The sequence below is a fragment of the Spizellomyces punctatus genome (genome assembly GCF_000182565.1).
Source record: "Spizellomyces punctatus DAOM BR117 chromosome Unknown supercont1.15, whole genome shotgun sequence".
Classification (NCBI taxonomy): Eukaryota; Fungi; Chytridiomycota; class Chytridiomycetes; order Spizellomycetales; family Spizellomycetaceae; genus Spizellomyces; species Spizellomyces punctatus.
Genome location: NW_015971551.1, coordinates 157,427 through 175,447, shown reverse-complemented (window position 1 = coordinate 175,447; position 18,021 = coordinate 157,427). Strand labels below are relative to the sequence as shown.

At 47.5% G+C, this 18,021-nt stretch overlaps 7 protein-coding genes across 7 annotated transcripts; 3 read left to right on the top strand and 4 right to left on the bottom strand.

Moving 5' to 3' along the window:
• The first annotated feature begins 54 nt into the window (after nucleotides 1-54).
• SPPG_07260 (dolichyldiphosphatase) lies at nucleotides 55-1,135 on the top strand. The gene is made up of 4 exons (XM_016755422.1): nucleotides 55-341; nucleotides 426-516; nucleotides 582-662; nucleotides 722-1,135. Exons 1-4 carry the CDS (start codon nucleotides 86-88, stop codon nucleotides 972-974), a joined length of 681 nt encoding a protein of 226 aa, XP_016605370.1. The 5' UTR covers nucleotides 55-85; the 3' UTR covers nucleotides 975-1,135.
• On the bottom strand, nucleotides 957-3,428 carry SPPG_07259 (U2 snRNP auxilliary factor, large subunit, splicing factor). The gene is made up of 10 exons (XM_016755421.1): nucleotides 3,383-3,428; nucleotides 3,241-3,312; nucleotides 2,749-3,165; nucleotides 2,494-2,690; nucleotides 2,318-2,434; nucleotides 2,108-2,249; nucleotides 1,889-2,046; nucleotides 1,568-1,829; nucleotides 1,405-1,508; nucleotides 957-1,341 (listed from the first exon to the last, which is right to left on the bottom strand). The coding sequence occupies exons 1-10, from the start codon at nucleotides 3,393-3,395 to the stop codon at nucleotides 1,210-1,212; spliced, it is 1,614 nt and encodes a 537-aa protein (XP_016605369.1). The 5' UTR covers nucleotides 3,396-3,428; the 3' UTR covers nucleotides 957-1,209.
• Nucleotides 3,429-3,557: 129 nt separating this feature from the next.
• Nucleotides 3,558-4,985, top strand: SPPG_07258 (H(+)-transporting V1 sector ATPase subunit E). The gene is made up of 6 exons (XM_016755420.1): nucleotides 3,558-3,725; nucleotides 3,972-4,025; nucleotides 4,093-4,202; nucleotides 4,265-4,421; nucleotides 4,498-4,749; nucleotides 4,823-4,985. The coding sequence occupies exons 1-6, from the start codon at nucleotides 3,675-3,677 to the stop codon at nucleotides 4,883-4,885; spliced, it is 687 nt and encodes a 228-aa protein (XP_016605368.1). The 5' UTR covers nucleotides 3,558-3,674; the 3' UTR covers nucleotides 4,886-4,985.
• SPPG_07257 (uncharacterized protein) lies at nucleotides 4,948-6,886 on the bottom strand. Its single transcript, XM_016755419.1, has 8 exons — nucleotides 6,531-6,886; nucleotides 6,417-6,463; nucleotides 6,229-6,354; nucleotides 5,833-6,168; nucleotides 5,530-5,761; nucleotides 5,417-5,462; nucleotides 5,230-5,352; nucleotides 4,948-5,161 (listed from the first exon to the last, which is right to left on the bottom strand). Exons 1-8 carry the CDS (start codon nucleotides 6,853-6,855, stop codon nucleotides 5,098-5,100), a joined length of 1,299 nt encoding a protein of 432 aa, XP_016605367.1. The 5' UTR covers nucleotides 6,856-6,886; the 3' UTR covers nucleotides 4,948-5,097.
• Nucleotides 6,887-7,055: 169 nt separating this feature from the next.
• SPPG_07256 (DNA repair protein (rad1)) lies at nucleotides 7,056-11,147 on the bottom strand (the record flags this gene model as incomplete). Its single annotated transcript, XM_016755418.1, has 14 exons — nucleotides 7,056-7,238; nucleotides 7,299-7,391; nucleotides 7,465-7,989; nucleotides 8,051-8,188; nucleotides 8,245-8,512; nucleotides 8,576-8,756; nucleotides 8,827-9,246; nucleotides 9,306-9,625; nucleotides 9,690-9,838; nucleotides 9,898-10,054; nucleotides 10,137-10,249; nucleotides 10,314-10,371; nucleotides 10,449-10,571; nucleotides 10,783-11,147. 14 exons carry the CDS (start codon nucleotides 11,145-11,147, stop codon nucleotides 7,056-7,058), a joined length of 3,093 nt encoding a protein of 1,030 aa, XP_016605366.1.
• A 160-nt stretch (nucleotides 11,148-11,307) lies between these two features.
• On the top strand, nucleotides 11,308-13,437 carry SPPG_07255 (uncharacterized protein). The gene is made up of 9 exons (XM_016755417.1): nucleotides 11,308-11,348; nucleotides 11,407-11,535; nucleotides 11,592-11,754; nucleotides 11,839-12,139; nucleotides 12,205-12,382; nucleotides 12,472-12,568; nucleotides 12,631-12,762; nucleotides 12,829-12,936; nucleotides 12,994-13,437. The coding sequence occupies exons 2-9, from the start codon at nucleotides 11,501-11,503 to the stop codon at nucleotides 13,222-13,224; spliced, it is 1,245 nt and encodes a 414-aa protein (XP_016605365.1). The 5' UTR covers nucleotides 11,308-11,348; nucleotides 11,407-11,500; the 3' UTR covers nucleotides 13,225-13,437.
• On the bottom strand, nucleotides 13,330-17,984 carry SPPG_09457 (uncharacterized protein; the record flags this gene model as incomplete). Its single annotated transcript, XM_016757623.1, has 18 exons — nucleotides 13,330-14,728; nucleotides 14,792-15,323; nucleotides 15,394-15,492; nucleotides 15,566-15,613; nucleotides 15,671-15,755; nucleotides 15,832-15,956; nucleotides 16,029-16,089; nucleotides 16,151-16,205; nucleotides 16,261-16,323; nucleotides 16,393-16,529; nucleotides 16,597-16,702; nucleotides 16,760-16,811; nucleotides 16,869-16,943; nucleotides 17,010-17,191; nucleotides 17,266-17,356; nucleotides 17,412-17,579; nucleotides 17,658-17,763; nucleotides 17,867-17,984. 17 exons carry the CDS (start codon nucleotides 17,982-17,984, stop codon nucleotides 15,224-15,226), a joined length of 1,671 nt encoding a protein of 556 aa, XP_016605364.1. The 3' UTR covers nucleotides 13,330-14,728; nucleotides 14,792-15,223.
• Nucleotides 17,985-18,021: the final 37 nt, after the last annotated feature.

The following is an 18,021-nucleotide window of genomic DNA, read 5'->3' as shown; positions in this document are numbered from 1 at the left end:
TGCCACATATAACAAGGCGCAGCAATGCCAGAAGCAATCGTCACTCGTCATCTCGCTGATTATTGTCTTAAAAGATCACCGCACGATGGAAGCAGCAAATCCACCCGGAATGAAGCCTTTAGCAGCCATATCTCTCACTCACGTTGAGTTTGACCCAAATGATCCTTACGGTCCACTTATGGGTTACGCATCCCTCGTCCCTATCGCCCTTTTGGTGTCCTATTGCACACTTATCGCCTTCCGTCGGGATCTTGCGACCTGTCTCATGTTCTTGGGGCAATTGGTCAACGAAGCGGTAAACTATGCCGCTAAGAAGATCATCAAAGAAGCTCGACCGACTGGTATGTTTTGTACAGTAAAGCATCAGGCGTGCCTGACGTAAAGAACGTGCAGATTATATTGACTAGCGTGATGCCAATGTTTAGAGTATCTGGGCAAGGGTTACGGAATGCCCTCAAGCCATTCGCAGTTTGTTGCCTTCTTTGCAATTTATATTACCATTTATACCGTCAAAAGGTGTGGATCGCCGCTCTCATGACTTCTATTATCAGAGTACTTACCAAACTGTTGCTGCCCAACAGGCTAAACTTCCGGCACACTGCTTGGAAGATCCTAATATCAGCTACCGTATTTGCACTTGCTGGACTTGTTGCTTACTCACGGTGCGTCTCTCTTTATCTAATTTCGATATTCGTTGCAATCTGCTCACTTATGCTAGCAGAATACATCTCACATACCATACACCCAAGCAAGTCGCCGTAGGTCTACTTGTAGGAACATGCTTTGCTTTCATTTGGTTTTTGCTGGTAGAGAACGTGTTCGTTTCGGCAATCGACTTGGATACTCCTGTTGCGCGATGGTTCCTCCTCAGAGATACGAGAAGTATACCCAACATCTTGGTATTTGAGTACGAAAAGACAATGGAGGAACTCCGCGCGCGTAAAAGCACCCGCAAAGAACGCAAGATAAACTGATAAATTTATTGGACTGAACAACATCTCTCGCTGTGTCGTAGACTTAGATATCATAAGATGGCGCTCATTGTACATAATGCCGCTAGTTCCATCTTGAGGGGCTGGCACCTTTCAGCGGTACTATCCTCAATACACTGCAACACCTTTATTAAAGGAAACGATCATCGTTGTCAAGTCAAAGACAATGACAGCTACTCTCATGATTGGCCGCGGTTCTGGTGGTACAGAATGCACTTTAAAACTCTCCAGTGAGATACTGCTGTTCGTCGTAGTACGCGGCAACAACCGTTCTGTCTGCAAACTTCCTTCCGGCTAGAGCCCGCAATGCAGCCGAGCTTTGCTCAGCGTTCGAAAACTGTACAAAAATCTGGACAAACCAAAGCCAGTCAGTAGTCAAATTAAAGCCCACAGCAACGTCAAAGATACTGACTTTGCCAACGCCTGACACCTCACGCCCCTCTACAGGCCTGGGAATGGTGATGTTCCGAATAGTACCGTATTTTGTACATTCATCCCGGATATCCTCCAGAATATCTATACAGCAAAGTGAATGAGGTCACAGTGTCGGACTCGTCATATACTCGCCGCCATACCTTGGTAATCTTCGTCATTGATTAGCTCCTCCGCTGTGACCATATTCAGTAATAGCAACACAGTGGTCGGCTCGATAGGTCCAGCGGCTCCAGTCAAAACTGCAGTGGGTAGTAGTGGTGGCAAGATACCCATTCCCATCTTGCTTGCACCGACGCTCGCTCTTTGCACAATAAGCTTCTTATCACCAAGTTCCATTCCATTCAGACCTTGGCATGCGATATCCGTTATTGCTGGATCGACGTATTCACAGAAAGCAAACCCCTAAATGCGATGTGAGACAACACCTACTGCCTGAATTGGTGATAGAGACCTCCGCGTACCTTGGACAATCCTGTGGTCCCGTCCTTAACCAAGTTGAATGCACGCAACTCTCCAAACGATTTCAGCAGCTCCATGACTTGCTCATCGTTCAAGAACGGAGGTAATCCTCCAACAAAGATTTTGTTTGGACTGTCCGGAACGTTGGTCGATACAACGCCTGCCGGGAAGAGAGTCAGGTTGTTGGCAATATCGGTCAATTAGGGTATGTTGCAGCTTACCGGGTACGTGAATTGGTGGAGGGGTCCCAGAGGCGCCTGCGGGTGCTTGGTAATCTTTTGGTCTGCGAATTTTCAGAGATTGACCAGCGAATGTGATCCCGTCAAATGCCATCGCTGCCGTTGCTTCCTCCGAAGTTCTGAACTGTGTTCAGGCCAGGAAAATGTGAATGACAGAAACTTTTGAAACTGCACTTTCTGGCGTCCAAGTACCTCAATAAATGCGTAGTTTTTGTCGTGATTGATTTGCGCCGCAATAACCGCATTACCAGCAGCGGTTGTAATGTTCAATTGGGCCATGGTTTGATTAAAGAAGTCCATCAGCGCATCCTACATGTGCCATTATCAATAATTTTGAAGAGGGCAAAGCGGTACGGCTGCCAACGTACCTCAAGAATTCCATACGGAATGTTACCAACATACAACCTACGAGCTTGCCTCGCAATACTCGCACTCTGCGCTATCGGCCCAGCCGCTCCCTGGCTAAGTTTCATCCCATCAGTTCTGATTCCAAACAAGTCAGCGCCATACAATGCGCCCAATCCCGAAGCCAATCGCGCCGACTGTCCGGGAAGTGGGAAGTGACCTGTGCAGAAAGTATAAGAACCCAATTATGACAAAAGATACTCAAATTGGGCCTCTACCTGTTGCCTTTACTTGTTGAGCGGTCATGCCTGGGAACGCTGCCGGTGGCGTATCCCAGTTTTGAAGCTTTCGCTTTCTCAGGTGAAGAGGAGTCACTGACGTGCCACGACGACTGGAGCGCTTCGGACTAGCACTTCGGCTGCCCTTGCGTGAGCGGTGCTCTCTGCTGCGAGACCTCTTTCGTCGCTCTCGATCACGGCTGCGGCTTCGTCGCCGTTCCCCATCACGATCACGGTCCCTCTCACGTCTCCTTTCCCTGTCCCTATCATACCCATCATCGCGACCGCGGCTGCGAGATCTCTTACGTCTGTCTCGGCTACGACTACGGCTACGGTCCCTCCTCCGATCCTTGTCCCGCCTCCTCTCGCTCCGATGGTGGGAACGATGGTCACGGTCCGGGTCCTCATCATAATATGCTAAAATATATGCATGTATCGTTAGTTTCTTGTTGCCGCTTGCCACTCAGATCAAGGTCCAGCTTTTGCCCTTACCGACGTCCGGACCATGCCCACCACGAATGTGATTGTCCCCAACCAAAGAGCTCTCGAGGTTTCCGTCAGGACCTGTGTACAGCAATTGGGTTTTCAATGCCTTCATAAACGCCCAAAAACTTTCAGAGCCGATAACTCCTACCCATCATGTTCATGATCAGCACCCTTTGGAATGTCGTTAAACCCCTTCTTCACAAGTTGAGATTTCTATTTCCCGTTTTGGGCAACATAGTTGGCTAAGTCTGGCGTTTTTGATTAGAATGTGAATAAATGCTGACTGTGGCTGGTGCGGTGGAGGCTGACATCGCGATACCCACGCCAACCCATCCTGAAATTCGTCTGCCCAAATCATCCTACCAGACCTCTATACGGGAGCAAAAAGAGTGAAATACCCTATTCCAATCACTTGAAGAACCCGACATATTGTAGGCAAAATGGCGGGCCGACTCAACGATAACGAAGTCGCGCAGGAGATGTCGAAGATGGTGCGTCCAAAGTCGGGGTTAAGGGTCCATGCTGGAGGACAATGGCGCAAAGGGGCGACTGCTACTCTATCTGCGCGCATCCTCTTTTGAAAGATGATGGTTTCGAATTTCAAAGCGGAAAGTTGTAAAGCGGATACCGCGCGCAGACTGTTAAGAGAAGTTGGGCATTCTCTACTGACTGGCTCATCTTGAAGCACCTGATGTCTTAGATGCCTATATGTCTTATTGCATGCTCTCTCGACACAGGTGTCGTTTATCAAGCAGGAAGCATTGGAGAAAGCCCGTGAAGTGAAAATTAAGGTGCGTTTGGTGATTTTGCATGTCGAGCTGGTATCTAGCTAATTAAGAAGGAGGGGTCTTTATTAAGGCGGATGAGGAATTCAACATTGAGAAAGCAAAAATTGTGCGACAGGAAACAGTTGCCATCGAAGCTTTCTACCAGAAGAAAATGAAGCAGGCTGAAGTGCAGCGTAAAATGTAAATATGGAATCTTCCCTCTCGCCGCGATTTCCTTGATTGATCATGGCTTTGGGACACAGTGCACAATCAAACCATGTCAACAAATGCCGTCTGAAGGTGCTCCAGGCACGGCAGCAAGTTTTGAACGAGTTGTTAGCGGAGGCTCGTTCTCGACTTGTCGAAATTAGCAATGATCGATCAAAGTACCAGACATTGCTGAAGGACCTTATTTTGCAGGTATATTCGCTGTTTCTGCTTCCAATCATGTGTCTATAGCATTGCTGATATCGGCTACGTTTCGCAAACCCTGTAGTCATTGTACCAACTTATGGAGCGGGAGGTGAAGGTCAATTGCCGTCAGAAGGATGTAGACCTTGTCAAGGAAGCTATCGAGCAAGCCAAGCAGGCATATGAAAAGGAAGTTGGATCATCACCTCATGTTGTCATCGATGAGGCCAATCCATTACCAGAGAAAAGCGCTGGGGGGGTGGTTGTGAGTGCTCATGAGGGGCGGATTAGAGTTTCGAACACCCTTGAGACGAGGCTCGAATTGTTGGCTGAACAGGTCTGTAGCAAGCTATCCGATGTGTACGTTGGGGATATTGTTATACTGAGATCATTAACGTGGAACATGACAGATGTTGCCCGACATCCGGATCCTTCTTTTCGGACCATCTGAGAACCGCAAGTTCTATAATTAGGATTAGGATGGTATACGTGGATGCGCTATTAGTCAGATGTTTGATGACCGTATGGTGCTCTGTATGGATCATTGATAAATATATTGTCCTTAACGATTTATTGTATGATGTTGATGTTGAATTTGGGCGGAAAAGATTGATGTGGTGGACTTGCACGTCCACACTGAATTTTTGTTGTACCAGAGTCATATAAACAAACACTTAAACTACAACTATCGGGCTTTCTTCCTGCGTCGTTTTTCTTTTATGCAACAATTAATCACACTTATTGCCACTCTGTACGAAACGAGCATCATTAGCATTCTACAATATGTGATACTCTGGTTCAACAGAGAGTTACGTACACGACGCAGGCAATGACGATTCCGACAATCGCCCCGATAGATAAAGAATCCTTTTGGGCCGTGTATGGTGGTGCATTTCCAGACTGGGGAACCGGGGAATAAAAATCAATGAAGTTTGCGTACCTGACGGTAAGTTTGAGTAGTGAGCAATGTATAAAGACACCAAGGTAAATTCTAGGGTGGTTACCTAGTGGTTCTGGCAAGTCCACCAACGGAAAAGCGATTATACACTCCTTTGAAATGAGAAAAGTGATGAGCAATTGCTCTCCCAAAGTCAATGTTGGTTGCTGTCATCCGAACCTCCTTCAAAGTACAGTCGACCTCCAGGAATAAATTCATTTCTCGTCCTACTATAGCTGGATGTTGTAAGATTGCCAATATCAACTGTAAAGTTGAGAAATTGTTCTCCGACAAAGGATAGGGGGCTGCTCATTGGGGTGAAATAGACGTGGGACTGATCGGAAAGACGGAAAAAGTTGAAGAACTTGAGTCGAAACTGTGTGTTTGCTGCGTCGTAGTGCGAGTAAGCAAACTGCTCATAGACGGATATTAATTCCAGAGTCGCCAATTGAAGCTTCATCAATTACAATAAGGCTTGCATACCATGTCTTGATTTCCGACATCATACTGAAACTCCCCGTCAGTAAAAGATACTGAACCGTCTCCATGAGTCTGTCTCGTTAAATTCACCCGTAGCCGGTTCTGCTGACTGCACGACACCGTGAACTTGAGATTCAAGGTACCCTGCACTGGGAACCGTGGACAAGCAACATCCGTATTGTTGTAATCATTTATTGCGGTTTGTTGATCTGGCAGCAGGCCCCATGATTTGCAAGCGTTCAGAGAAGGATCCATCAATGTAGGAGTGCAGAGAAAGTAATTCCAATCAGAGGCACAGTTAGGGCCGCGGGTGTCGACAGGGCAGACGCAGTGAGTTCCCTATATGAGTCTGTCAGTAACCCTAAGGCGGAAAAAAGCTACTCGGATCAAATGCCTCACAGTAGTGATCGTAGTGCAACAGTCCTGTTGACATGCTAGATCCGTGCTCGCGCAGCTTGAGCAGAGTGTATTGGATTGCTTGGATGCAAATTGGGCTTGGCTCAGCAACGTATTCGTGCAGTTGTACTGTGGACATTACTAGGTCAGAGAACTCAAGATCAAAGGTGCGCGATTTGTTTCTAACGCACCACGGGGGTGAGGGTCGCATCGACACTATGTCCCCAATTACAGGACGCTGCCCAAATAGAACGGTGGCATATGAGACAAACATACATAGTTTCACTGCCACCAAGAATGAGTACCTTGACGTGTATGAAGATGAATTTTCGATGTCACTTCAAGGTTCTGAGTTGGTGCCACGGCATCCTGGGATGGTCCGCTAGCACGCTTGTCCCTCTTTTTTACCCTCCAATTTGATAAAGGTGAAACTTCTTTTGATTTGCCCGCAAAACGGGCAGCTATGGTGTCGGTGAATCGTATGTACGCAGCCGCACTCCACTGAATGGTATCCATGAAGGCATTGGCGTGAGATGTTTCGGCAAGTGAGGATGAAGATGGAGAAGCAGCTTTATTGGCCGTACAGAGTAGCGGAAGAATGAGTATAGACCGGATGGTAATTGCTTTCATTAGGTTAATGGACGATGGAAAACCAATTGTTGCGGAAGTCGTTCAGTGGGACGCGACATTTTGATTACGATATCCGATCACCCACTCTGCGCGTGGTACACCATGCTATGTTATCAGTGGATCTTTGGCGGGGACCTTATATACATGCAGCGCTCCATATACTTATAGGTAGCCGAAAAAGGGAAACAAAAAGTCTACATTTACATGTCCTCCTCCTTGGGATTTTTCCTAAAGAAGGCATATAACATTTTTCCAAACTCTTGTCCCAAGAGCTGCTGACAGCGCTCAAGCGGCATCTCGCTCAGCTCTCGTAGATTTTGCACTTTTGACATGACGTATCGGTAGTTTTTTGATGTAATCCCAGGCAGGGAGCGTAATACATCCTATATTTGGTGGTCATTTATATGCTGAAAGCGACATGTAGGTACCAGATTATGACTTACCGATGGGGTTATGTTAAATGCACTATCAATGGTTTCCGGATTATCCACTCCAACAGCCATTGCATCATCCATACTGGGTTCCTCTTGATTTTTCTATTTGATGTATTGAAAATATCAATGTGCTGCATTTGTCAAGAATGCGAACTTTATTCCAGATATGCCCCACCTTCAAATCTTCCACAATCTCCGCGGTTGCGGCTGCACTAGAACTCCACACAATCCTCAATTTTGGAAAGTGCAAGCATAGGAGAGCTAGCCGGCTTCCGACATCTCTGGCATCAATTTCCCCGCGAATATCCCGATCCAGATGCAATGAGAAAGCCTTGTCCTTGTCAAATTCTATCAGCAGCACTGGTATTTTGTAATGCAGCGACATGGCCTCGCATTGCGTGTACAGACGACCGGATTTGAGAGATTGGATAAGATCCGATATTGATTTCCGTTCAACGCAGATCTGCGGAGAAAGGACATAGTCACCAACTTCGAGTGTGCATGCACGTAATGTCATCCTCCGCGCGTGCAAAAGCGATGGAAGTGATGAACGGAACTCGCGAACGTCAACTATAACTTGATTTTTTTCGTTGGCAGGTATCCGCTGCCCGCCTGCTAATCGGGTATCTAATTTCTGCCAGAACTCTTCCTCTGGATCTCTAGGTGTTCGCCCGTCTTGGTCTATTGGGATCGCCATAATCTGCGAACCGATGAAATGAGCTTGAACATTCACGAACGCAACGGAGGTGTTGCACACGTACACTTTTCTCCCGAATCAGCTTTTCAAAAGCTGTCTTTTCCCGTCGAATTTGGGATAAGAATCGCTGTTCTTCAACAGAGTTACTATAAACTAGAAAATGGACCTGTAGCGGATGTGTAGGATTGAGCGCTCGGAAGACCTCAAATTCAAAGTATGAGATATCGTTCCGATAAAGCGAATGAACTGCATATATACCTCGACTCTTCTTATGAAGCCAAGGTCCGGGTCGTATATGACAATATAGCTAGGTCGCAAATCTTCCAACACTCTCGCATCGTCATCACCGTTAGCTGCAGATCCTCCAGCAAAAGATGTTGACGTGCTAGCGTAAGGTCGTATTACGATGCTGCTAGATGGATCGACGATACCAAAATAGGCTTCAGGCTCCAGCACATCCTCGTCTTCTGGTGGCCGCTCCTGAATGTCATCAGCCACAGTTGCTACCGGGTCCGCTTGACTTAAACTGTATGCAGTGGCCACGTCAGCCGTGCCAAACCTTCAGTTCTTGAACGATAATCAAACCTACAATTCCGCTATTTGTGCCGCCTCCTGCTCGAAGGTGGTATGTATACTACTTTCTCCAATATCTGGAGTCCTTCCAGTCTCTGGGGTTGCCGAAGCACTCCCGCCCCGGACCCTTCGTCGCTTGTTTGGGGGTGCACCACGCCCACCTCGTCCACGTCCACGGCTCGCCTCATTCGCAGACACTACTTAGTAAGACTCTACAGTCAGCATGCTTGACATTGTGGCTACATCGTAGCTTGTACCACAGCTCACCATTGGTGGAACCACTTTTTGAACCACCGCCCGCTCGGCTCTTATTGAATAGATTACGTGTGACAGCTGACATGCCTCCTTTCCACCTAAAGTACTTTTGGATCAGGCGGTTCAAAAGCTGCTCGGACCCTGTACTGGAAAAAGATACGCCCCGTCGCTGGCCCTCCTTTTCTATTTGCGCATCAGTGTGTTCAACAAGGACTCCCTCCTGTTCAAGAGTCTCATCTATAGCATCCTCGGAACGTGAGCGTTTTTGCGAGGACCGAATCTGCCCTTTTTTTCGTTGCTTCGTAAAGGTCTCACGTAACGGCTTTTCCTCGGCTTCAGGTTTCACAACAGTCAAGTCGCAGTCGGCTAACACTTCTCGCAATTGCGTGCATGCTCGATCTCCTTCAACCATAATCAAGACTGGCCCGGGTACTGCAGCATAGCCCTACAATCAACAAGAGAGCACACTCAATCAAGATAATTGCAAGTACCTTCTCCGCGTCCCAAAAGTTCACTCCTATCAGCTTCAATTACTCGTAACGCATCAATAAGTGCTCGCCACTTTGGCTGCTCTTCCAATACCGGTTCAACTCCCGGCGGAATACCCGCCTCCAGATTTCCTGTTGCCCCGACAACCCGCCTGTATACTCTCTGGCGGGCGGCAGATAATACCGTGTGTGCCGCGTCAAGAAATAGCCACTGACTCTGGCTCGCTTCGGAACGGAACACCGCACTAGGCTCCGAAGCGTTCGCTGCAACAATTGTCTCCAGAAATGAATTGAATGTAACACAGTCGTACGACACCAGGTAGCTGAAAGCGCATGGAAGCACGGTCACCTATAGCGAGACATTCTTTATAATATAATTCACAATACCTCAAGAGCTTTCGTAGGATCTTCAGGTCCCCAACCAATTGCTTTGTCTTCTGACTTACGCGGTGCCAGATAGGATCGAGCTGCACTCTTATTAGTTGATCAAATGATCGGAAGAAAGCATTCTCAACGGTAAACTCCTCCGCATCAATCTAGTAAAACGTTATGAGGGACCGAAGTTTGTCAAAGCACAACCATACGATCCACTTACTGTCGGATTAGATCGCCGGAGCTCCGCTAAACACTGATCAATACAGTCGACAAGACCAGCTTGGATGTCCCGCATGCTTTGAGTGTAGGGTACTTGTGACTCGATCACATGTACTTTCCCTAATCCCTCTAAGGTTTCGTGAACTCTCATATGGAACCTGATGTTTTAAGAAATTAAGCACCGATGGATGACGTGGAAGAGCAATCTCGCATCTAAAAAGACCATTCAAGAGCAAGCACCTTGGCCACAGGAACACGTGCCGCAAAAAGAGGAGCTTCATCGAGCGTTCAAGTTTCCAGAATCCATGCGTGAAGGCTTCCGGCTCGTCAGAAAGAGCTTTGATAAACCCAATCTAGAACAGACTTCTTGTTTTGTTATCGCTCTTTTTTAGTAGCACAGGGGTTGTTGGAGAGAACCTTATTCTCGTCGCGGTAGAGTCGAAGAATAAAAGCTTCTGTTGACGTCTCGGTGACCCTTTAGGATTGAGTGTGACGTGTACCACATAAGCGACCAAATGCTGCGCTACGTTCATCAAGGTCTTTGATATGCACCTGTGAGCATGGTTAACTATTATCCCGAGGACCAGATCGAATGGCAGGACTTTGTTAAGCATATCCACGACGAGAATACGGGATGTTACAGACAAGACGCCTCCAGAGCGGTACAGATCGGATCTGAGCAGACCCCATTGTCAGAATAAATCGAGATATTAGATGTATTTAAAAGGTGAACTTCATGCCCGGCTTAACTTTTCCTGAAATATCTCTGTTGAACCCCGAACATATGTACACATTCTTTCCTCCGAACACAACAATATCCCTACGGGTTATCCCCCACCCTACCCATCCTACTCCCAAACGCTCCATGAACATAGCCTGTGCATACCTGTCACTGGCTGGCGTTTCATTGTTTATAACTTTAAACAGATTAGGATGCACCTTGTTGGCCCCTTCTAGCGGAGTACGAGCAGCAATGGCAGCCATTAGATCTTCCCTTAATACGTCCACTTCTCTAGATGGAGTATTTAAGAGTAGAACCAAGTTCCGAGGATCCGAATACACCTGGAGAAACGTCAGCAGAATGCGTCGGAGACCCAAGCCCTTTGCCGCGATAAGCAATCCGTCGCCCTTTCCCTCACTGCCACGCGGTGCCGTCGCTGCGAGTGCTGAGGAGGATTTTAGCGGAGTCACCGCGGAGGGCATGAGGTCCTCTACCATAGACCTGTGAAACTCTAAGAGCTCGACAGGCATGCTGGCTGATGACGACAAAGATCGGACTGCCGAATGGCAATTCCAACCTGCTCGACAAGACTTTGGTGAGGCAAAGTCATGGGATGTTCCTTGTGACTGTGCCGCTAACTTTGTCCGTTGTCCAAGAGCCTGGACGTGACAAGCGATTTTCTCATGTCCCGAACCGTCTGGTAATCTTCAGTACGATACGCCCGATCACAGGTAATTCCTTTATAAATACTAGCTGACATGACAGTTTCTGACGGTGTTTCGCTTGTAGAGAGGGAGTTAACAGCTCACTCGTATCCCTGGTGCAGTCCACTTGCGAGTTCACCAATAGATAGATACCCTTGCCAGCGGGCATTCCGCGTAATATGAGCGTGTTGACGGGGCGGCAGCAGGAGGAGCTGTGAGTCCAGTACTATCGAGCACTATAGCATCGATAATGCTAAATGATGTTGGCAGTCGTCTAGCTATCTTGGACTACTTACGATTGAATGGGTTCGACGAGGCTTTCCATGCCTTCCAAAAAGAGGCGGGCGTCAATGACTACAATGGGGATGGAAAGCAGCGATATTCTGGGCTATTGGAGAAGAAGTGGACGTCTGTTATCCGCTTGCAGAAAAAGGTATGGAGCTAGCCATGGGGGGTGTGCGTTTCCGAACGGCTCCTCGTTGCAGAAATCAACACCGATCTAAGATTTGTTCGATAGATAATGGAGCAAGAGACCAAAATCGCCCAATTGGAGGAAGAGGTCAGCCATGCGCCTGTCCGGCGATCAGCAGATTCCGTTGACTGGATACCCCGTCCGCCACATAAACACGCTCTCACCGGTCATCGAAGCCCTATCACCAAAATTGCCTTTCATCCCGTCTTTTCCGTCCTCGCATCCGCATCGGAAGATGCCACAATAAAAATCTGGGATTATGAAACGGGGGAGTTTGAGCGAACGTTAAAGGGACATACAAAGGCGGTACAAGATGTAGGATGGGATGGGAAGGGAAATTTGTTGGGTATGTCACTGAGCAGGATTCGAGGCGCGAGTAGCGACTAAATGAGAGCATTTCTCTTCCTGAAGTGTCGTGCTCGTCGGATTTGACTATAAAATTATGGGATACCCAGACAGATTATCAATGTGTCAAAACCTTATATGGGCACGATCACAGCGTTTCGTCGGTGGCATTCCTTTCAACTGGAGACTTTATTATTTCGGCATCGCGTGACAAAACGATAAAAATATGGGAGGTTGCGTCAGGGTGCGTGGAGTGAGAGATTTTGCTGCGGATGCTGGTTGTAAAGTTTCGCGCTACACATTCTGATGGCGCTCTCCATGTGCATCTCGTAGTTATTGCACGAGAACGATCATTGGACATCTTGACTGGGTTCGCGGCGCGATCTCGAGTGAAGATGGACGGCTGCTGGCAAGCTGCTCCAATGATCAGGTAGATTCTGCTATGTGTGGAGTGAGAAAGGATTCGTCATTCTAAGGGCACGATCTGCATAGACAATACGGATATGGGATTTTGGTTCCGGCGAATGTAAAAGCGAGCTGCGCGGTCACGAGCATGTCGTAGAGTGTATAGCTTTTGCGCCTACGACGGCGTTTCCTAATATTCGAGAGCTAGCCGGGTTTCAGGTGGGTGTTATGTAACGGCGAGCAATTGTTGTGTATTTTCATGACCTTATGCGTGAACCCTTACAGAGCAAAGGTAAAGATCCAGGGGTACCAGGCCAATATCTAGCATCGGGATCCCGTGATAAGACACTGCGATTATGGGATGTGTCGACAGGACAGTGCTTGTTTACCTTGGTAAGGGACCTGTTGTTATTACTCTACCCTGTGCCTTTCTTTTTAATTTTATTCAAGACGGGTCATGACAATTGGATCCGAGGAGTGGTCTTCCATCCTAACGGCAAGTACCTCCTCAGCGGATCCGACGACAAGACTTTGAAAGTGTGGGACCTCAAATCAGGGCGATGTATCAAAACACTAGACGCCCATTCCCACTTTGTTACTTGCATAGATTTTGCAAAGGCAAGTCCGGTGGTTGCTACTGGGTCTGTAGATCAATCGATTAAGGTGTGGATTTGTTCTTGAATCATATCATCATATATGCAAGCACAATTGCTGGCATGGCTACATGCCCATATTTTGAAATAATCACTGCTGTTGAAAATTTGCACATAGCGAAGAACGATCGAATCTGGCAAGTGCGTAGGTATTTGTATTATATTGCATTTGTACAAGGAGCAAGAATACTATGGTACAGAATTACATATCTGGCCGTGGCCGTTAAACATTGAGTCGAAACAATCCATTACTAGTCGCAACCAAAATTTCACCGCGTGGGCCTCTTATGACGCTACTTAGACAAGGATTATGTACGTCAACCTCCAGTTTGACCCTACAGAGACTTCGACCGGTGTCGATTTCCAAAGCCTCGAAAAACCCTTGGCACGTAATAACAAGGATCAGCGGGTGCAAGACACAATAACTAGCAACATCATCGCCTGGATGTAATTCTATCCGATGTCGGAAGGACATTTTTTCAGACGTGATGGGGGGCAAGGAGACTGTCCGTCGACCGAGACGTGCGCGTGCCTGAGCCAAGAGATCTCCGACATCCCACAGGACAAACTCTCCTCCACATATGCACGACCCGTTCGACCAATCGGTAAACGTGACTAGACTCAAGTTTTTCGGCCGTCGCCATTCACCAAGCCAACTTTCCGGTTCTTCCCGCCACGTGAATCCCAAGATAGGTTCCGGTGAGGAGCCTTCCAAAGACAAGAGCGGTGCTCCGGTCTCAAAATCCCAAATTCGCATGCCGCCGTGCTCATGACCGGTAAGTACCACCGAGTCATACGGATCACCGAAATCGATAGCACTAACATTTCTTCCATAATTCCGAGATGACACCAGGTTGCCTTTAGCATCAATTAAAAGACATACACCTTCATCATTGTCGGAAATGCCCAGGACAATGATCGTGTGAGAAACCCAGGAATAAGAAGCAAAAACTTCCACGTCCCCCGGCATGACGAATTCAGAAAGGAAACTCGATGACTCTGTCGACCCATCTACACAACAAGCCGATAAACGTCGAAATTCAAGCCGAGTCCACCGAGTTTCATCTTCGTCGGCCAACACAAAGAAGTCTTGCTTTGAATCCAAGAGCTTTAGCACCAATTTTGAAGAAAACGTTACATGACCGATCACTGAGCCTGAGAGTTCCGCAAAGAGTACACTGGAGCCCATTGTCTGATCAGGCGTCCTTGAAGAAACAGGATGTATGACAGATAAACCAACGACTCCACTAGCGCATTTCCCTGCTGTTGGAAATTCTAAGAGGTGATCTCCAATGACGCTGGCATACTCAAAGTGCGAAGAGCACACTCGGGACGCAATTTCGTGTCGAGGAATGACCTCTGTAATCAAAGGTCCGGTACGACGTCGTCCCATTTGCTCCCAGTTCTTTATGCAGGTTCTCGATGCAGATAGTTTTCTTTTCCAGTCAGAGTCATTGCCACAATAAGTGGAGCGGAGTGCAGGATAAACATTCCTGTACGCCTCGAACCAGCAACGGTTGACGGCAGCTAGTCTAGAGCATCAAGTTAGGACCTTTTTCACACTACAGAGAACGTGACAATCTTGTTTTGCTCACCTCGCAAAACGTCGGCATACTTGCGAGACCGCTACCAAGTCTTTGTAGTCGTGGGCAACCAGGCTGAAAATGACGAGCCACAAGTCGTCTGGAACGCATTGTTTTACACTGACCCTTGAGAAGTCGGGCATTGCAGGTGGTTGCTGTGTCGACAAAAGCTGCATGACACTGAAGGCTAATGACAGACTCGAGGGGCCAATCTATTTGTTATAGTCTTAAACTCATGCTACTGCGGAGGAGGTCGTGGAGAGTAGAAGGCGGCTGTGTCCTTACCAAGCCGTTCCCTCCCCAAAGAAGCGCGAAAACTTTAATAATGGGCTTAGCCTAGTTGTAAGAGGCTGAATCTCCCTTGGAAGGAACTTTTCCTCAGCCGCGCATTTCAAGAAATATGAAAGTAAATCTAATAACTATACGCAGCAATGTTCTTTTTTACTAGGCTGATGCACCCCAGAAGACTACGGTCTTGTCCTTTTCTGCAGAATACACAGTGCTGCCTCCTTGGGGGCTCCAGACCACTCCACATACCGCAGACCTGTAGGCGCATATGTATCCATCAGCTCAACTCCGGGGTTGTGCACAAGAGTCGGGAATGATACACGTACTTGTGTTCTTTCAAAATTTTATCTACTCGGCCCGTCATGACGTTCCAAATAAAAACAGAACCGTCTGCGGACCCCGATACTATATGTTTTCCGTCTGGGCTGGATTTGTGTACATCGAAGATTGTTGGGCTTGTGGCGAACATCAGCCTCAAAAATATGGACATCACCTTACCTATACGAGGACTTGAGCCAGTTCATTCCAGGTCGGAATTGATCGTGGCTGAAGTTACAAAAGATGAGCAGATGATAACATGTGAAGGTAATCCCTGCAACTTACGATAGAACCCCAACCGTTTGGTAAGTGGACAAATCGATCAACTTTAACGTGTTGTCTCGTGAAGTTGTCATCAGGATGTTTTGGGCTACGAGTTGCAAAAGTCTTAGTCTTCTCCAATGTCTTCCAGAGCGCAGCAAGCACATGACGATAGGGGATCGTACTTGGTGACATGGTAACACTAGTGATCTGCCCATGATGGATACCAGTAAGTTCTCGAACCAAACTTCCAGATCGCGTATCCCATATTCGAATGTTGTTGTCCAGATGACCGCTGGCGATTACAGTGCTGGAACATATAAGACCCAAACATTGCTGTGTAAGATACTGTGGGCGTCATAACCGCTGAAGTCATACATACCCGTCGCCATTCAGCAACGTCAGATCATTGCAGCTGGACAATGTGAAAATTGTGCTGGTGCCTATCAGCGATATGAATGACAGCTCAACAGATAAAAAATGCTGAAGTATCATGGCACTCACAAAAGCCCTTTGCCAAATCCCATATCTTTATCGTGCGATCGTGAGAGCCTGAGATCTGCCAATGCTTCAGCATATGTAACAATGCAAAGACGCATCTTGAATGGGCTTACCACGCAATTTGAGTCTGTGAATTTGGCTGCGTAGACTTTCCCGATGTGACCAGTCAATGTATGCTACACATATCAATTACAAATCACAGAAAACGCGAAGGTCGTATTCAACAAGCACAATTGCAATCATACCTTCAGCCTGCCCGTTCCCACGTTCCAAATCTTAACAGAATTGTCGTTGGAGGTGCCCATTACCAGCTCACTTCCATTGTTGAAGGCCAAGGACATTATACCCTGTAGTGATCCTGATAGAGTAGCCTTGACCACACCTTAAGCCGGACAGTTACCATAACGCCAGGATCCCGAGGAACGTCTAAGGCACTTCACATAACATACCTGCTTTAGCATCGTAAAGTATGACCTTTTTGTCGTTGCTTCCGGTAGCTAGTAAGGAGCCGTCAGGACTAATCTGAATACAATTTATCTCAGAGTCGTGCGAATGCTGCATGTATTTTAGTATGTATCGACAATAAAGAGAAATGTGGGGCTATCGACTCACAATCTTCTTAACCGCCGCCTGAGGCAGTGATGTGCGAACAACTGGCTGTGGACTAATTACTCAGGGTCAGACAAGGCGGAGAGCTCGGCGTTACAGTGTAGAATGCGACCTTTGATCGTCATAGACATTTGCCGCTGATGTCTGACGCGATACTGGAGGTGATGTCGCTTTAGACTTGAGAGCGCTAACGTGTGTTTCAGTCAAAAATACGTCTCGTCGACTTGCATGCCAACAACTGCTCTCGCCCTACTTTGCCACAAACTCGTTCGCTTCATTCATTCTTGCAGCCTGCTCCTGCTTCAAGAGGATCCATCTCTCGATCAATTGTTTGTTCTCCGATTCAAGCTTATTCAGCTTCTCCTCTTTCTCCTTCAACTGCTCCTCCCTCTGTACTAGCTCCAATTGGTGTGTTGCAAGCTCATCACGCAGTATCTACGACACAGGATGTGATTGGGGACTGGTTAAAGACCGTGATTTTTGCATCAACAGAGCAGTAAAAATCAAACCTGTATGACGTGATCCTTCTCCCGGATGAGTTCTTGCAAGTCCCGTAAACGGGTATTAACACTTGCGAGACTGGTTGTGAGCGTCTGGTTTCTAGCAATATATCAGCTGACCGAGCACGGTGAAAGTGATACCATGATGCACTCACTCCTCCTCCAAGCTAGCAATTTTCCCATCCCCTTTCTGCAAAGCCTCCATAAGCTCTAACAGCTTTTGCGCATTTTGCCCCTGTGTTTTGTACAACTCGGTGCGTTCTTCCTTGAGAGAAGTCACCTGCTGTTCCAGCTCTGCGAACCGTTGAGCTGAGTCCGCAGATCTTGTTTTTGCGTAGGGATACAGTGAGTCCGTGACAAGAGCGAAGTGCCAGTCAGCAATTTTCTAAATTGCCACTCACCCAAAGTCTTTGACCGCGGCAACTGTTTTGACTGCTTGCGCATGCTCGATACGAAGTGAACTGAGCTTCGACTCAAGGTTTGACAGGGTATCACGAAAGGCATTATCTGGAACGGGCCATCATAATAAAGTATATAGTTTAACTATCTTCTTATCAAGGCATTCGAAAGACCAGAACGAAGTAGACAACGGCCTAAATGGTTGACTTACGAGCCGTGAACAAGTCCGCAAAAGCTTCCCTCTCTCGACGGTCACGGTCCGCAAGGCGCTTCAAGATCTTTGTGTGCCAGGTAGGTACCGAGGGGGTTATTGCAAGAGGAGCCGCCATGGGAGCATCCAAGATCGTGACGAAAGGTCTTGGAAGT

Coding starts and splice junctions, on each gene's coding strand:
- SPPG_07257 (XM_016755419.1), bottom strand. CDS start 6,855: ATGAAAGCAATTACCATCCGGTCTATACTCATTCTTCCGCTACTCTGT. Junction 5,463..5,529: donor TCGACTGTACTTTGAAGGAG/GTTCGGATGACA, acceptor CTCATTTCAAAG/GAGTGTATAATCGCTTTTCC. Junction 5,162..5,229: donor ATCGTCATTGCCTGCGTCGT/GTACGTAACTCT, acceptor CGTTTCGTACAG/AGTGGCAATAAGTGTGATTA.
- SPPG_07260 (XM_016755422.1), top strand. CDS start 86: ATGGAAGCAGCAAATCCACCCGGAATGAAGCCTTTAGCAGCCATATCT. Junction 342..425: donor CAAAGAAGCTCGACCGACTG/GTATGTTTTGTA, acceptor GCCAATGTTTAG/AGTATCTGGGCAAGGGTTAC. Junction 663..721: donor GGACTTGTTGCTTACTCACG/GTGCGTCTCTCT, acceptor TTATGCTAGCAG/AATACATCTCACATACCATA.
- SPPG_07258 (XM_016755420.1), top strand. CDS start 3,675: ATGGCGGGCCGACTCAACGATAACGAAGTCGCGCAGGAGATGTCGAAG. Junction 4,026..4,092: donor CCCGTGAAGTGAAAATTAAG/GTGCGTTTGGTG, acceptor GTCTTTATTAAG/GCGGATGAGGAATTCAACAT. Junction 4,203..4,264: donor GCTGAAGTGCAGCGTAAAAT/GTAAATATGGAA, acceptor TTTGGGACACAG/TGCACAATCAAACCATGTCA.
- SPPG_07255 (XM_016755417.1), top strand. CDS start 11,501: ATGAGCGTGTTGACGGGGCGGCAGCAGGAGGAGCT. Junction 11,536..11,591: donor GGGCGGCAGCAGGAGGAGCT/GTGAGTCCAGTA, acceptor TGATGTTGGCAG/TCGTCTAGCTATCTTGGACT. Junction 12,383..12,471: donor ATATGGGAGGTTGCGTCAGG/GTGCGTGGAGTG, acceptor TGCATCTCGTAG/TTATTGCACGAGAACGATCA.
- SPPG_07259 (XM_016755421.1), bottom strand. Junction 2,047..2,107: donor TCCACCAATTCACGTACCCG/GTAAGCTGCAAC, acceptor TCTTCCCGGCAG/GCGTTGTATCGACCAACGTT. Junction 1,509..1,567: donor CAATGACGAAGATTACCAAG/GTATGGCGGCGA, acceptor TTTGCTGTATAG/ATATTCTGGAGGATATCCGG.